Source organism: Megalobrama amblycephala, linkage group LG4 (genome assembly GCF_018812025.1).
Source record: "Megalobrama amblycephala isolate DHTTF-2021 linkage group LG4, ASM1881202v1, whole genome shotgun sequence".
NCBI lineage: Eukaryota > Metazoa > Chordata > Actinopteri > Cypriniformes > Xenocyprididae > Megalobrama > Megalobrama amblycephala.
In genome coordinates, this window is record NC_063047.1 from 38,925,357 (window position 1) to 38,943,332 (window position 17,976).

The 17,976-nt window shown below is 38.0% G+C and overlaps 1 protein-coding gene across 6 annotated transcripts in view; it reads right to left on the reverse strand.

Annotated features, from left to right (window-relative positions):
* Positions 1–71: 71 nt before the first annotated feature.
* Positions 72–17,976, reverse strand: part of LOC125267495 (multiple C2 and transmembrane domain-containing protein 1-like) — a 204,249-nt gene continuing 186,344 nt past the window's right edge. For 3 of the 6 annotated variants that reach the window (XM_048189181.1, XM_048189184.1, XM_048189185.1), the window contains one exon: positions 73–2,617. In XM_048189181.1, coding sequence (XP_048045138.1) covers positions 2,546–2,617 — 72 coding nt within the window. In that variant the 3' untranslated portion in view covers positions 73–2,545. Of the gene's footprint in view, positions 2,618–17,976 lie in introns of all 6 variants that reach the window. The other 3 variants (XM_048189182.1, XM_048189183.1, XM_048189186.1) reach the window with 3 other exon arrangements.

A 17,976-nucleotide genomic window follows, 5' to 3' on the forward strand; every position in this document is an offset into this window, starting at 1 on the left:
TGAAGCTAAATAGAAATAAATAAATCGAATACAAATTTAAATGATACATTTTGAAATATAAAAATAAAAGCTAATTCAAAATATGCATAAATACAGTAATAGTATTTAAATAGTAAAATAGAAGTGTACATGTCCTTGTTTACATGCTTTGAGAATTATTTTTTATTGAGGAAAGCAAGCAATAATTATATATATATAAAAAATTAAACAAAATGTATTTAAAAGTAATAGACATAAATTATTGTAATTATTCATAGTCCATATTTTAGTTTAAGTTTCGTCAACTCTGCCAACTGTTTCAGCCAGTCACAGGGAGCAGTATGACATCACAGGCAACAGGTTTTAAATTTCCACACAGACACATTACAATTTCGTAAACATCTGACCACATATATTCTGATTTTAGTTTTTTTTACAATAAGAATATTTACAAAAAAAAAAAAAGATTTATGTCAAATAAATAATTTAAAAATCTGGTATAAATGAAAGTGCCTTTATCCTTTTTCCAATAAATGGATATGTTACATTCTACCATTCTACATAGTTCTCTCTTTATATATATATATATATATATATATATATATATATATAAAAAAATGTGCTGTCAAAAGATTAATCGCATCCAAAATAAAAGTTTGTTCATATAATATATGTGTGCATACTGTGTATTTTTTATGCATATAACACACATGTATATATATATATATATCTCTGTGTGTGTGTGTGTGTATTTATATATACATTCAAAATACACAGTACATGCATATTATGTAAAAACTAACTTTTATTTTGGATGCAATTAATCTTTTGACAGCACTAACATTATATATATATATATATATATATATATATATATTCCAAAAAAAGATCCACTTTGGTTTGCTTGCAAACACAACATGTGCACTTTTACAAAACGAAAAGCTTTTGGGATGCAAAAAACATTCACAATAAACCCACTGAACAACTCCAATCAACACGTAAAGTACACAGAAACACATTCAGGCTTAGAAAACTATCCTTTCTGCTGTTCAGATCATCTGTGTGTTATTGGGGTTTTTTGTTTCTAAATGCAAGTCACTGAAATACCGTCCATGTCCTGCTCAGTGGGAATTGTGTTGTCTTTGTAATGGAATTCCCTCCAACAAATCAATGGTCTTTCCATATGATAGATGCGATATGGCAAATGAGAAGTCGGGAGGGAGGCAGAGGGACGAGGCTTGTGTCCTTTCTGATGTAGTCCGTACTGTGATCTTTCATCGCTCGCAATGTCGAGGTCCCTCAAGAGCACCCCGCGGACCCGTCCGTGACCTCCCTCGCAAGCGGATGGATGAAGGAGAGGAAATGACAGAGCGGAATGACAGGAGGAGCTCCGAAAAAGCAGCCCGCGTCCTCCTTTTTCTCCACAGCGGCGTCAGTAAACCTCTGCCCTCCGGTACCCCCCGAGGCCCTAAAGCAGCCTGTCACACGCTATCGACTTCTTGTCAAGCAGCCAATCCGCAGCAATGAAAACACACACAGACATTCGCCCTTCAAGTTCGGGATTTTGCGAAAGATTTCGGACATTTTTTCCTCTGTAAAACAGGCATGCACGCTCAGCCTTTGAGAGTTGAAGATCAAAGTTTGAGTGGGTGCAGAAGGTCGGGCGGCTGATGGCTGCAGAGTTGTGCTGCGTGGGGAGATGACAGAGGAAGTTGCTTTCAAATGAGAACGTGCCTCTCTCTCTCCACTCGGTCAACATTCTGGTGGCCCAGACTGACATCTTTATTAGTGTAGTGGCACTGGCACGGCGTTATGGGAGCAAAGGATGATGCTAGGGTACGTAAACTCCCTAATTCCCACTACGAGGACAACGCTGACACTGCCATGGCTACTATTGGTCAAAGAAGATTTACAATAAACAATCCCAGCATGCATCATTCATACTGTTAAAAGAACATCAAAACAAAGTAAAGATACCGCAAACCTCACTGTTATGGCTTTTTTTTTTGTTTTTGTTTTTTTGTTTCCATGAGCACTTTAGTTTCAGCCATAAATCGGACCGTAACAGGCTCAGCTGTCGACTCTGATAACTGCTGCTCAACAGCTGCGGATAGCTTTAGATATGGCAGTTACCGTGCCGTGCAAATTGTAGGGTGCAAACTGTAACTTAACCACCATCGTTTTCCCCTCTGTAGAGGCGAGGTGTGTCGGCACAGGTGGGCGTATTATCAGCTGATCCTGCTATTTGTGGTTAGAATGGCTCCCTTTGCTGCCGTGGAAGGACACCTTGGCTTTTAGAGCTGTCTGGCTAGTGGCAAGAGCTGACAAATAACCCGGACTGTTTGACTCTAAAAGGGGTCAAGAGCTTTTGCCGCTCTCCTCACCACAAAAATAAACCCAAAAAAGGACGGATGGTAATTAAGAATGGTCCCGTTTTCACTCTGACCGAGCTCTTAACTCTCCACGCCGCAGCTAAAACAGAAAAAAAGTGACAGAAAGAGGCTGGTTGACGGTCAGTCCTCTGCTTTTCCTTGGCGTTGGGAGAGCGTCCGTACGAGGAGACGAGCTATCCTGGGTTATTTTTCTTTCTTTTGTTTGGGCTGTGACTGGGGTCCACTTTCAGCTCTCTGTACTGCACCTGTTAAAACACACACAAGAACACACACATGGTCAGGTGGGCGGATTGATAGCTCAGGATGGTGGTGAGGATGAGAAGCTTCTGAGTCAAACACAGCAGAGGTTCAGTGATGTGGTGCTAGAGAGCAGAGCTGTGCGGTCACACAGAAGGCCACAAGTTAACCATTTACTGCCATTCTACATCTTCACAGTTGCATATGACTGAAAGACACACTATATTGTTAATAATTTAGACAGATCACATGTTAGTGATGCTCCAACAATTGGCCATTGCACAAGCTCAGTGAGAAAAAAATAAATCCAAAATGGTGGATAAAATACCTACCTACCTACACGCATTATCTGTTTTCAACAATGATAATAAGATGATGTTTCTTGAGCAGCAAATCATCATATTAGAATGATTTCTGAAGGATCATGTGACAGTGAAGACTGGAGTAATGATGCTGAAAATTCAGCTTTGGCATCACAGCAATAAATTATATTTTAACTAAGTTAAATAACATTTTACAAAGTTATTTTAAATTGTAATAATATTTTACAATATTACTGTTTTAATGTATTTTGCTCAAAAACCTATAAATTGCTGCCATGATACCGTTCCATCAAAAATTATTAAACAGACTTTTGAGATTATCGGCCCAAGCCTATTGACATTAATAAATAAAAGTCTTTCAGCAGAAGTAGTTCCTGCAAGTTAGAGCCCCTTTTGAAAAAAATCAAATTTGTGTGAGTGAGTGTTTTATCAAACTTCCGTCCCATTTCTAAATAACCTTTTTTATTTAAAGGTCCCGTTTTTTGTGGTTTTTTGAAGCTTTGATTGTGTTTATAGTGTGCAATATAACATGTGTTCATGTTTCGCGTGTAAAAAAACACAGTATTTTTCACATCATTTACTTATCTGTATACCGCTGTTTCCACTGTCATAAAAACGGGCTGATGACTTCCTTGTTCTATGAAGTCCCTCCTTCAGAAATACGCAACGAGTTCTGATTGTGCCAGCGGTTCCTGTGTTGTGATTCGACAGCATCTTAGCGAACCTTGCCCGGAAAGGTCACGCCTCTTACCATAACGTGGAGATGCACGCGCTCAGTGTTATTGTAAACATGTCTTTAATTTTACCCTATCAATCTGAGCCGGAATCAGACCCGGTGATTGAACTGCGGGATGAAAATAACAGCGTTTCGACGACATGGCGACAAACACACTCTACAAACGCAACTCTTGTGTATTCCTGTGGGCGGAGGTTAGTCAAAAAACTGTTTTAGTGACGTCATTAAAGAAGGAAGTAGAGGCTTGTAGTCCAAACTGGCCGTTCGATGTAGGCGACTTCTGTTAAATAAAATATCTCGCTTGGCATTGAACTTTGAGCTTTAAAATTTTACAGATTTTATTTATACTCTAACAACAACATTACACACTAACTAAAGTTTGAAACATGGGATCACGAAGAACGGGACCTTTAAGGTCTTTTAAAAGGCTGTTTTAAATCAATTACAGGCTTTTCTAGTTCAAAACAATATCTTTGAAAAGTTTCAATCTGGATTTAAAGCAAACCACAGCACAGAGACGGCCCTGCTCAAAGTATTAAATGACGTTTTAACTTCAGTTGACTCTGGTGACTCTTTGATATTAATTTTACTAGATCTAAGGGCAGCATTTGATACTATTGATCACAATATTCTTATTACTCATTTAGAAAAGACTGTGGGTATTCGAGGCACGGCTCTTGAGTGCTTTAGATCATTTCTTTCTAATGAGGCCTTTTCAGTTAATATCAGTCAATCTTATTCAAAATCTGCTCCATTGAATTGTGGTGTTCCCCAGGGTTCAATTCTTGGTCCAATTTTGTTCTTACTGTACATGTTGCCCTTAGGTTCTGTTTTTAAAAGGCATGGAGTTTCTACCTTTATGGAAACAGGACAAGAGGACAATTGACCATTCGCAAAGACCCGCCCCCCTTAGTTACTGTTGCTGTGTCCAACGATCCGTGGCGCTGACACGCCACACAGAATGAAAATTACATTGCAGAGCAAAGTGGACACTGATAACACATCGACAGACAAGGCAGAGCAGGTTACTTATGATACAGTCCCAGCTTTCAAACTATGTAATTTTTTAAGAAATTCAAACAATAAAAACCGTTTTGTGGCTCTTTAATGTGTCGTCACAGATTGCTGTAGTGCCTCAGCTCAAGCAGCTTGTGAACCGATCATCTCTTCCTACTAGTTCATTTATAGCATCAAATTAACATGAATGAACATGAGAAGGAATGTTGTTTCAAGCGTGGAAAGATGTCAATACACACCATTTTTCAAGTTCAAGTCCACCAAGGTTAATCTTCTAACTCCTGACTGCTTTATCGGACAAAATGGCGGATTCGGCGTTATGATTCGATGGATCGCTTGTCAATCAAACTCCTGGCGAAGGGTCAATTACATCTCTACTAAATTGTCTATGAAACTATGGATGAACACAATTTTTTAAAATTTAAACGAAAGTCAAACCAAAGTAATTTGGTTCAGAAACTGAGAGTCTCAAGTCCTCTCTTATTTGGGGAACTTGGCTCCTTTCTATAAATTGGTAGTTAAGAATCGTGGGGTTCAGTTCGATGTCTCTGAAATTTGATAAACGGATCAACTCAGTGGTTAAGTCTTGTTTCTTTCAATTCTGATTACTAGCTAAGGTAAAACCGTTTCTATCACCTAGCAATCTTGAAGTGTTTACTTTTTTGTGTATTTGCTATCATTAAATTATAATTATGGATATTTTGGTGTGTACAGTAGTGTATTTCATTCAATATTAAAAAGTATAAAAATTGTTTATTAAAAACTTTGATTAATAATTAATTTACTGCTTGACCCAAAATGTGTGTGTATTTATGTTGATCTCACATTGCTTGTATTGAATCAGTTAATATTCTTCATCTTCAGTCTCACTATTTGAATGACACACAGAGTTGCAACCTACATAGCTCCCTATCTAGGTAAGGAGGAAGCTCACTAGGTTTAGCAAAAGAGCAGTAAGGGGAAATATACCAGCTCAATGTTCACAGGGTTGTCACCATACTAGTATTCACTTTCAGACAAATAAGACAGCAAGACTGTCAATTGACAGACAGATCACTGGTTTTCCCTCAGATCTGGCCCTCAAACTGACTGACGTCATGCTTAGACTCCCTAAGAAATGTGGTCCATGTACTGCCAACTCAACAGAAACATCAGTCACCACCTACACTGAGGAGTGTGTCCATCTCACAGCCATCCATCTTGTAGGTGTGAGATTGGGTTTGCCTGTGCCACATTCAAACACAACATCAGTAGCTGAATGTGATCCACAAAGGACTTTAGTGATGTAGTGAGGATGAAAAATCTTCAATGCACTTTTCTCCTAACCGAGTTTGTCTGCTTCGTAGTTTGCAAGCAGCTTTTCATCGGGACACAAAGGAAAAATATACTGTAAGCATGGAAAATTAAAAGCATCAAATTAACTGACCAAATAAATTAACAATAAGATTTTTTTTTTTAAATGTCTCATGCTTACCAAGGCTGTATTTATTTGATCAAAAATACACTCTAAAACATAAATTTAGGTCAACTATGGACAAACCCAGCCATTTGGTTAAATTTTTTAATTCATTGTTTAGCTCAGTGGTTGGGTTTGTTCACATTTGTCCTAAATTTGGGTTGAAACGACGGTAATACTGTGAAATATTTTATATTTTAAAATGTAATTTAAATTAAAAATGTAGTCAGCATCATCACTCCAGTCTTCAGTGTCACATGATCCTTCAGAATTCATTCTAATATGCTAATTTGGTGCTCAAGAAACATTTATTATGATCTACAGTACAGTCCAAAAGTTTGGAACCACTAAGATTTTTAATGTTTTTAAAAGAAGTTTCGTCTGCTCACCAAGGCTACATTTATTTAATTAAAAATACAGTAAAAAACAGTAATATTGTGAAATATTATTACAATTTAAAATAACTGTTTTCTATTTGAATATATTTCACAAAGTAATTTATTCCTGTGATGGCAAAGCTGAATTTTCAGCATCATTACTCCAGTCTTCAGTGTCACATGATCCTTCAGAAATCATTCTAATATGCTGATCTGCTGCTCAAGTAACATTTAATGTGTACAATGGTACAAAATATTTGTGTACAATATTTTTTTTCAGGATTATTTGATGAATAGAAAGTTCAAAAGAACTGTTTATCTGAAATCTAATCTTTTGTAACATTATAAATGTCTTTACTGCCACTTTTGATTGATTTAATGCATCCTTGCTGAATAAAAGTATTCATTTCTTTAATTTCTTTTAAAAAAAATACAAATAAAAATTCTTACTGACCCCAAACTTTTGAACGGTAGTGTATAATGCTACAGAAGCTTTGTATTTCAAATAAATGCTGTTCTTTTGAACTTTCTATTCATCAAGGAATCCTGAAAAAAAAAGTACACAACTGTTTTCAACATTGAAAATAATCATAAATGTTTCTTGAGCAGCAAATCAGCATATTAGAATGATTTCTGAAGGATCATGTGACACTGAAGACTGGAGTAACGATGCTGAAAATTCAGCTTTGCATCACAGGAATAAATTACTTTGTCAAATATATTTAAATAGTACACAATTATTTTAAATTGTAATAATATTTCACAATATTACTGTTTTTTACTGTATTTTTAATTAAATAAATGTAGCCTTGGTGAGCAGATGAAACTTCTTTTAAAAACATTAAAAATCTTAGTGGTTCCAAACTTTTGGACTGTACTGTATGTTGAAAGCTGCTTAACATTTTTGTAAAAACCATAATACTTTTTTTTTTTTTTTTTTTTTTTTTCAGAATTTTGATGAATAGAAAGTTTAAAAGAAGAGTATTTTGTAACATTGTAAACATTTTTTACAGTAACTTTTGATTATTTCAATGCATCCTTGCTGAATTAAAGTACTTATTTCTTAAAAAAATAAAAATCTTACTGACCACAACCTTTTGAATGGTAGTGTATATATTAATTTAGTATTATATTAAAAAAAAAAATTGCTAGTTACTTGCAAAGAATTTTTTTTTTTACGCTAGTGCTTCTACAGTTTATGAACTGGGTCAATCATTTTAAACTAAAAATTTAAATCCTCTGTAGTGTACCTTTTGTACAAAATAACTCAATGAAAAAATACTACTATTACATAACTGAATTAATTCAATTAAAATTGTAATCAAGGTCAATTCAATTGTACTGTAGTCAATTTTAAAACGACAGCCTTAATAAATAATAATTCAAGGTTGTCAATAGGGTCCGTAGCTGCAGCTAGAGAATTTCTGGAGGATTTCAGAGCGGCCTGGCATTCATCGTCTTCAAAGCGCGCTTTAAATCGCAGCCTAACGGGGTCATTATTTTCGTATTCACTTTAAACATATCAGGGTCGCGTCTGACTTCAGAAGCCTCCCTTGAACTGCATGTAAACAAAAGTTTTGAGTGTCAAGGTGAGGCGATGAAGATCGACATTAGTGAATCTAATGGAAGAAAAGAAATGAAGGCAAACAACAATAAAGGCTCAATCAAAAGTAGTGCTATAAAGAGCGTGTGGCACGTCAGAGGCTCTATTACACTTAACTGCTGACAGTTATGCCAACCTGTATGGTGCAACAAGCACTGCAGCTTTAATGACAGAGAGCTGTCCCACCCAAGATAACACGCCACACTAGTTAGAGTCAAAGAAGCATGCGGAGAAAGTAAAAAAGGGAACAATACAAAGAAAAGAACTTTAGTAGTTGGAATGAGGGGGGTTAAAGTGACTACGGTGAGATAGCAATTTGGAGCAAGTGCCGAGCACAAAGAGAACATCCGTGGAGACGATGGGTAAAGACCTTACGCTGCTCAAAGGCTGCTCCACCCTCGCTCCGCTCCCCCATGTTGACAGTTGCACTACAAAACACACTTTGAAGTGTGCTCTTGTGGAGGGGGCGCCACATGCGCGAGCGCTTCGTTTAGCGGTGTCAGACGCCGTCCCGGGACCTGCCGCAGCAGAGTATGCGACGTCGCCACGCTGCTAAGCGTGGATCGGGGTTTGAAGCCACATGGGCGACAGGCAAATATAAATAAGTAAATGAAAGCTGAACATTTTTAATGATACTATTCTATGCTGTTTATAGAGAAGGAGAGATACCTCGCCTGCTTCATCTCCAGTGACACCTAACCTTGCATTAGGGGCATTAAATGCTCCTCTAGAAGAAAAAAAAAAAAATGTTCAGAGACGCCCACAGACAAGCTCACATCCATTGTCGAGAAGAAAAAAAAAATGTTTCGAGGTGAAAAGAGAGGGGAAAGGCACTGAGGAAAGTTTCTCCTAACTTTTTATTTTCCTAAGGTAAGGTGCATGCTAATTGCTTGTTCAAACTCTAAATAGAAACCCCTGGTGCAGCAAAGACAGGCCTTTGATATGCACGACTGAGGAAAGTTTCAGCACCTACACAACCAACAGGACATGCTCTCTTCTCAAACACAAGAAAACCTTGCTAGTGTCATGCTCTACAATTTGAGCCTCAGGAATTCAACATTAGATACAGTATATACACAGAGAACCAATATATGCTGTTGGTCCACTGCGTGCTGGCAAACCTGCTAAGGCATGGACTCTACAAGACCCCTGAAGGTGTCCTGTGGTATCTTGCACCAAGACATCATCAGCAGATCCTTCAAGTCCTGTAGGTTGCGAGGTAGAGTCGCTGTTGGTCAAATTGCTTGGTCCAGAACATCCCACAGATGCTCAATTGGATTGAGATCTTGGGAATTTGGAGGCCAGGGCAATACCTTGAACTCTTCATTAAGTTCCTTAAACCATTCCTGAACAATGTGTGCAGTGTTGGAGGGTGCATTGTCCTGCTGAGAGAGGCCACCAGGGAACACCACTATCATGAAGGGGTGTACCTGGTCTGCAACAATGTTTAGGTAGGTGGCACCTGTCAAATTTACGCCCACATGAATGGCCGGACCCAGGGATTCCCAGCAGAACGTCACACTCCATTCACTGGCTTGTCTTCTTCCATGGCTCCAAGGTGCAGTTCTGACGCTCAGATGCCCATTGTAGGCGCTTTTGGCAGTAGACAGGGGTCATCATAGGCACTCTAATTGGTCTACTCAGGATACTTAGCCCCATACATTATTATTATTATATGTGTATGTGTGTCCCACCTAAGACGGCACACTAGTTAGTCAAAGAAGAGTCAATCTGGCCTAGAAAGATTGGCACCTTTGTGCTTGGAGTCAATTGTTTTATTTGTAATAATGCAATGAAAAATGCCAAATTGTGTGGACATGGTTTTTGGCCAGACTGTCATACAAAGAAATTATAAACGCATACAAAAACAAGAGAGAATCAACAAAATATTAGTAACTTATTGTGTTGTAGTCAATGTATGCTTTTTCATGTGAGCTTTTTTGTTTTCTATGCATTTTGTTTTGTTTGTTTACATAGATAAAATAAAAATTACAGCTTTTAGTTATTGTTGTTTTTGGCAATTTTTTCAAATAAATACCTTAACCAAACCAAGTTTAGTGTTTTGTCCTTTCCTCATATTTAAAAAAAATATAAAATATTTCCTCATACTTTGATACACTGTAAAAAGTAATATGCTATATTTACTCAATAAAATTGTAGCAACAGATTACAATCAATATTATTAATTAAATTCAGCATATAAGAATTAAGTTAGAATTAATCAAATTAATTCCTTAAAAGTCAACCATTTAAAATGTATAAAATTAGCAAACACCATTACAAAAACCACAAATTGACATAAAAAGCAAAGAGTGAAGCTGCCCAACTAAATGAAACACCGATCAACGTTATGGTGACCAAACATTTTCAATAAAATCTACATCAACATCTAAAATAGATTAAAAGTGCAATAAATAGATTAAATTAATACAATAAATTCTAACACTCGGTTGCCACTCATTATTAATTAAACAAACAATTTGAAAATATTAGCTTAGAAATAGGGGATGCTTCCTCTGTAGTACATACACGCCTGCTGCAAGCAATTTCATAAAGTGTAGGGGACAAAATCAGCCGTGTCCATAAATGATGGCCATGTCCTTAGAAAACAGACAAATTTTTGCTATTGTTTGCCCTCTTTTCTTCTCTTCTCAAGTGTGTGCCCTTCGCAGGTGATGAATTGGCTAAGAGCTGAATCGCACGGCTGCGGCTGCATTTTAATCTCAGCATTTGCATAGGCCATAATGGAGCCCTTGGCGTGCTAATTGCTAGCGTCCCAGTTACGCACGCAGTTCCTCCATTGGCTAATGGCACCATAAAGCATGCGACAGGACACGTCTTAGACACCTGGTAGAGAATTTTAAGTTGGTAATGCCGGTTGGCCTCATTTAAGAGACAAAGTATTGCATTATATCAGACTGTGCTTTATTCAAAGCAGTGAGGCAGGCACACAGCAGGTAAAGATATTCTCGGAGGGGTCTATAGGCGGATACATGAAAAGAACATAGAGTGTGTAAACTGGGAGAGTAATTCAAAGTGAATACGCACCTCACAGCAGGTTTGATATATCACGGGTCTCCCGCAGTGCACTTAAAAGGCCATGGGCTCAGTGCACAGAGGTGGTATGTATTAAGATTCACCTTAGAATAACCACAGCACTTGTGTATAGTGTACACTTAACCTGTCTGCTCTTCACAACACCTTCAACGTGGGCAATTAATAAAGTAATTTAATGAATGTATCCATTTAAAGGGCATTTTCCAAAAGGAGAAAAGGACAGCAGTGCCTTCCTAAAAAATCTGGAGGAGAAAGTAATCAACAGTCCAAAAATATATTAGAAAAAGTGTGAAACCACTAATTTACTAGAAATGTCCAACAGCGACACCAGTGGAGAAAGTTTCAGAGGGAGGTCTTAAGCTCACTGTTTTGAAGTATGGTGTGGATTTGAGGGTGATTGGAGAAATAGAGGTACATAAAATAAAATAATATAAAATAAAATAAACTGTGATGGACTATCCGTCCTTCAAGGGCGTTTCCCTACCGAGATTCTGGAATACGCTCCAGCATCCCTGTGACTCTACATAGGACAAGCGTTTTGGAGAGTGGATGGATGGAAAATAAAATAATTGCAATTAATATCATAAAAATAACAAAAAATGGGCAAACAACAGCAAGTAGTACACATAAAAGTAAATAAAACATTATTGTTACTGTATAATGCTGTTATAACTTTGGTTATTTGTAAAGCTAGTAAAAATATTTAAATTTAAGAAATAACCTTCATAAATAGTGTGCTAAAATGATAATATTATATCAGATGTTTATTGTTAAGTTTGGTAAATGGTGTAATTGTGTAAACATCATATGAACCTGGAACATTAAAGGGTTAGTTCACATTAAAATGAAAATTACCCCAAGCTTTACTCACCTTCAAGCCATCTTAGGTGTATATGACTTTCTTCTTTCTGATGAACACAATCAGAGTTATATTAATAAATATACTGATGCGTCCAAGCTTTATAATGGCAGTGAATAGGACCAATGAATATGAAGCTAAAGAAAGTGCATTTATCCATCATAAACGCGATGCGTTTGTGTAAGAAGAATATCAATATTTAACAAGTTATAAAGTAAAATATCTAGCTTCCACCAGACCGCCTTCCATATTTAACTTACGAAGAAAGTGTAAAACTCTCACAGTTCAAAACACTTACGCCTTCCATATATAACTTAGAAAAAAAAACAACTAACATGACGTCAGTTACGCCTTTTCCGTAAGTTGAATATGGAAAGCGGTCTGGCGGAAGCTACATATTTTACTTTATAACTTGTTAAATATGGATATTTTTCTTACACAAACACATCGCTTCACTTCGGAAGGCCTTTATTACCCCCCCAGAGCCGTGTGGAGTACGTTTATGATGGATGGATGCACTTTCTTCAGCTTCATACTCGTTGGTCCCGTTCACTGCCATTATAAAGCTTGGATGTGTCAGGATATTTATTAATACAACTCTGATTGTGTTCTTCAGAAAGAAGAAAGTCATATACACCTAGGATGGCTTGAGGGTGAGTAAATCTTGGGGTAATTTTAATTTTAAAGTGAACTAACCCTTTAATTTACATAGCTAGAAAGGGGATTTTGCCTCCTCCTTTCAGTCCACATCATGCCGCTGATCTGTATCCAGCGAAAAACTGCTTTAGAAGATTTTAAAACTGCTTGTTTTAAAATCTTCCCAGTCTACTGACATTTGTTACATCCACTTCAAACATTACAATGCTCATTATAACTTTCGTTAACTCTGCAATAAGTAAATCCACTTCACCAGCTAATTACTATTCGCCAGTGATGCCATAGAAATATACAGGGCCACCGCTACAACGGAAGTTCAAACACAAAATTCTAAAGATGGCTGTGCGCTTGTTTCTCTGCCGCATAAGGTCTATATGAGCAGCACACTCAAAATAAAACAAACAAGGTGAGTAAAGAAATGCACCCACAGAGCTGTGGGAGTTGCAAGTTCCCATTCAAAGACACTCTGTACTCACAGACTGCAGCATAGATGCCCTTTATATAAAAAGTCATTAGAACCTCATCAGTTCATGTTGTTCTGAGGCACCTCCAAATGATCTGTAAAAGAGGCAATGCTGGCCTCTCTCGGCCTTGCAGGGCTTTCATCACGGGACTGTGCGGGAGGCGCGGGTCACGTCAGAACCTCAAAAATAGCCCTCCATTTGTCATTTGTACAGAACATTTGGGCCCCTGGGCATGTGCAGATCACACCCTGATACAGGGACGCTTTGTTTAAGTCTCTGAGGTCCCACAGAAGCGCAGCCTCCACCCCGCCCATTGTCTCTAACCCAGAAAACAGAGGTGAACGGACCTCCACGGGCAGTTGTGAGATGCAGAGCGGAACGTTCCGCGCATCACGCTGATGTTCAAGTACTTTTCTGGACTGTCCTAAATCAAAAGCTGGAACAGGGCACAGAAAGCCCACGGCGGCCTGCTCTTCTGAGCGTGAACCTCACCGAACATCATTAGCCAGGTCTCCTCCGGGCCTCCTACCTGCAGGGACCTTCTGGGCTCCAGGTGTTTGGGGTAAACGCACCTAAGCGACCTAGCCACATCGGGCTAATTTAGAGCAGGCTACCTGCAGCTGCAGGGCCGATGTAAAGCCACGCAGGGGCTGGGGATTACGACTCTATAGAGATCAAAGCCTGCCCGCTGCCCCGGGCTCATCAAAGGCGAGCGTGTCTGTGCTGATGTGGCAAGCGATTGGTCCTGGATCAGAGCCCTGTGTCACCCCCGCCGTCAGCACCGCAGGGTTTATCCCGGCACAGAGGAAGCACGATAACAGGCCGGGCTTGTGTTTACGAGCTCAGGTTTTAATTGCAGTTAAACGCCAGCACCTCGCTGCTCGAACAGAACGCTGTTGATTACGAACGGGACAATGGGGCGGGCCACATAACTCAGATCTCACGGTTAATGTAGAAGCAGACCGGGAGAGGATTACTGCTTTACACTCATTACGCTCGATAACAAAGCATGACTCAGTACAACACAGCAAGAAGTCTATAAATCTACAGAGAGACACGTGCAGATTGAAAACATCACAAGTCATTTACATTCACCTTAACTAAACGAAATTTATGAAACGCATTCCTCATGAAGGTTAACAAGGATAAGAATATAATTGGGTGTTTCTTCACCTACGGATATCACAGGAGGTAAAATCCAAAAGGTAGATTTGTGGACAAAATATTTTGATACAAAATATTATTTGTTTACTTTTTGTTAACAATATGAATATACTGTACATATATCACAGGAAATGTCTCTTTTTTTTAAATTGTATTCTATACCATAGTGTCATTTGTACCAAATTAATAATTTCTCAAATTATGTATTACATTTTATATAACGTGACAGTGACAATTATAGAGATAGATAGATAGATAGATAGATAGATAGATAGATAGATATAGACAGACAATAGATAGATAGATAGACAGATAAATTATAGACAGACGATAGATAGATAGATAGATAGATAGATAGATAGATAGATAGATAGATAGATAGATAGATAGATAATAGACAGACAATAGATAGATAGATAGATGAGCAATATCACACGAGTAGCCGTGTGATATGGCTGTATATCAGCACGCTGTGATTCGTCCGTAGGCACAAGGCCGCAGGCCGAGTGCCGTAGGTAATCACAGCGTGCTGATATACAGCCATATCGCACGGCTACGAGTGTGATATTGCGTTTATACAACAGTTCGACGGCACGAGTGTGTAAATAAATAAGAACAACAACGGGGTGTCTTTAAAACCGTCTTTTGTGCAGTACTACTTCCTTCCGCCACGGATTCAAATCTAAATTTGACAGTTGGACCAAGCCTCCGTTACTAACTCTAATACGTCACTTTAGAACTAGTAACGAAGGAACGTTGAGTCGCTTCATTGAAACACATTGAATTTTGTACAGTATTAGAGAGAGAGAGAGAGAGAGAGAGAGAGAGAGTAGGCTATTACCTGTGTCTGGTATATTGCATTACATTCATTCTTCAAGTCGATGTCCATAATATTATATCCTTTATACAAGTCCGTTTGAATGTCCGCTGAGGAAAGCGATCTTTGTATTTGTCCTTTTTTACCATAGACATCATGTTTTTTACACCCATTACACCACAGCGCTAAAACAACTTCCTTTAGCAAAAGTTCCTTTCAATTTAAAAGTCTCGTGTGCTTCACTGACTCATTCTCCTGTAAAGTGTTGCCGCCATCTAATGGCGTATTAATGTAATGTTCACTCAATCCATATTACTTAATGGACATATTTATATAAAATCATATTTATTAACAATATTTAGAACAACAAATAAGCACAATTGTACAGTTCAGTCAAACATAAAGCACTAGTTATTAAAAAAAATTAGGTCACCATTTAGGCTTGTATGTGGGTTTTTACAAATATTTAACGAATGAAAAGGATTTTAAAGAGCGTGTGACAAAACCTCCTAACTCCATTGGATCCTCAAACTGTCAATCAAGCCTCAATAATCTGCCTCACCTCCTGAATGAAGTGCACACACAGTTTGGACATCTCCTCTGTGCAATGCAAAGGTAAATAAAGATCTGATGTTTGGAAAAAAAAATTGTAAAGCGTTTTCTTTACTCAAAAAACCATATGTTTATAAAGTTTAATGTTTTACGTATTTGAAGAGCGGAGAAGAGTCTGATATGTCCCGTCTAGTTGTAGCCAATATGCTATATAAGGATGTAACGTAACGTTTATTATTATCAAATTTAATATAGCACAATTCGACTTGCTCTGGAACAAATAATAGATTAATAAGACCAAAGATTGCCCGTTCTATGTACTCAAATTGAATTATGTCTTGTGTTTAACCACTATAAGAGCCAGCGGCAAATCCCCGAGGCACTGGCCGAAATTAAGCTATTGTCGGCGGTTACAGAAGCACTGAACGGCCGCTGACGCACTCGAGCTTGCATCTCCGAAAACGTCAAAACAAATTGTAAAATAGGCGCTGTTATTAAATATGAGTCACATATTTCAGGTCTAAACAACAACATTCTCGCCTAAAAAACTATTAAAACTACAGTTCGTGGTACAAGAAGTAGTATTTGTAAAAATTATGGTTGATTTGATCAGCCGCCATGACGGTCACTTCAAGCGGAGTGATACAAACGGTGAAAAGGCAGTAGGAGTGCTGTTATCACTGAAATATCGCACGGCTATCAGCCAATCAGATTCGAGAACCAGACAGAACTGTTGTATAAATATAGACAGACAATAGATAGATAGATAGATAGATAGATATAGACAAACAATAGATAGATAGATAGACATATAGATAGACAGATAGATTATAGACAGACGATAGATAGATAGATTATAGACAGACGATAGATAGATAGATAGATAGATAGATAGATAGATAGATAGATTGTAGACAGACGATAGATAGATAGATAGATAGATAGATAGATAGATTATAGACAGACAATAGATAGATAGATAGATAGATAGATAGATAGATAGATAGATAGATAGATAGATAGATAGATAGATAGATTATAGACATTATTACAGGAAATAGAACATTCAATAAATCAGAATCAGTTCTGGGATATGTGGAATAATCTGAGCACAACAAAACCACAAGACCTACCAATACAAGATGGAGAAATCTGGACAAAACATTTTGAAAATTTATATAAAGAAATCCCACCAAAACAACTCAATGACAATTATAATCTGATCAACCAAAATCTACAAACTTATGAAGACACAATTAAAAACAATCAAAATCCACTTGACTTCCCAATTACACATGAAGAATTAACAAATAAACTCAAAAGCCAAAAATGTAAGAAATCTTGTGGCGCTGACAGTATTCTGGGTGAAATGCTGAAACACAGCACACCTGAGCTGCAGACGGCTGTGCTCAAATTATTTAACATTGTACTTAGTTCAGGCTGCTTTCCTGACATCTGGAGCCAAGGACTTATTACCCCAATTCATAAGAGTGGGAATAAATTGGACCCTAATAATTTCAGAGGCATTTGTGTGAGCAGTAATCTGGGGAAGTTATTTAGCAGTATTTTAAACAATAGAATTGTAAACTTCCTTACCGAACACAATGTCCTGAGTCCGAGTCAGATTGGCTTCCTTCCAAATCACAGAACAACCGACCACATTTACACCCTACACACCCTAATCAATAAACACGTAAAACAGACCAAAAATGGAAAAATATTTGCATGCTTTGTCGATTTCAAAAAAGCATTTGATTCTATTTGGCACGACGGATTATATTACAAACTTTTACAAAGCGGTGTAGGGGGTAAAGCTTACGACATTATTAAATCAATATATTCGAACAACAAATGTGCAATACGAATTGGCAACAAACATACAGAATTCTTCAGCCAGAAGACAGGAGTACGGCAGGGCTGTAGCCTGAGTCCAACGCTGTTCAACATTTACATGAATGAACTAGCGGTGCAGCTGGAACGGTCTACAGCTCCCGGACTCACTCTACAAGACAAGAACATCAAGCTCTTGCTGTATGCAGATGATCTGGTGCTGCTGTCACCCACTGCACAGGGACTACAGCAGCACCTGGACCTGCTGGACGACTACTGCCAGAACTGGGCCCTGGCAGTAAACCTCAAGAAGACCAACGTTATGGTCTTCCAGAAAAAGCCCAGATGTCAGGAACACAGATACCAGTTCAGTCTAGGCAGCACCGCCCTAGAACACACGATGCAGTACACTTACCTCGGTCTGATCATCACTGCATCGGGGAGTTTCAGTATGG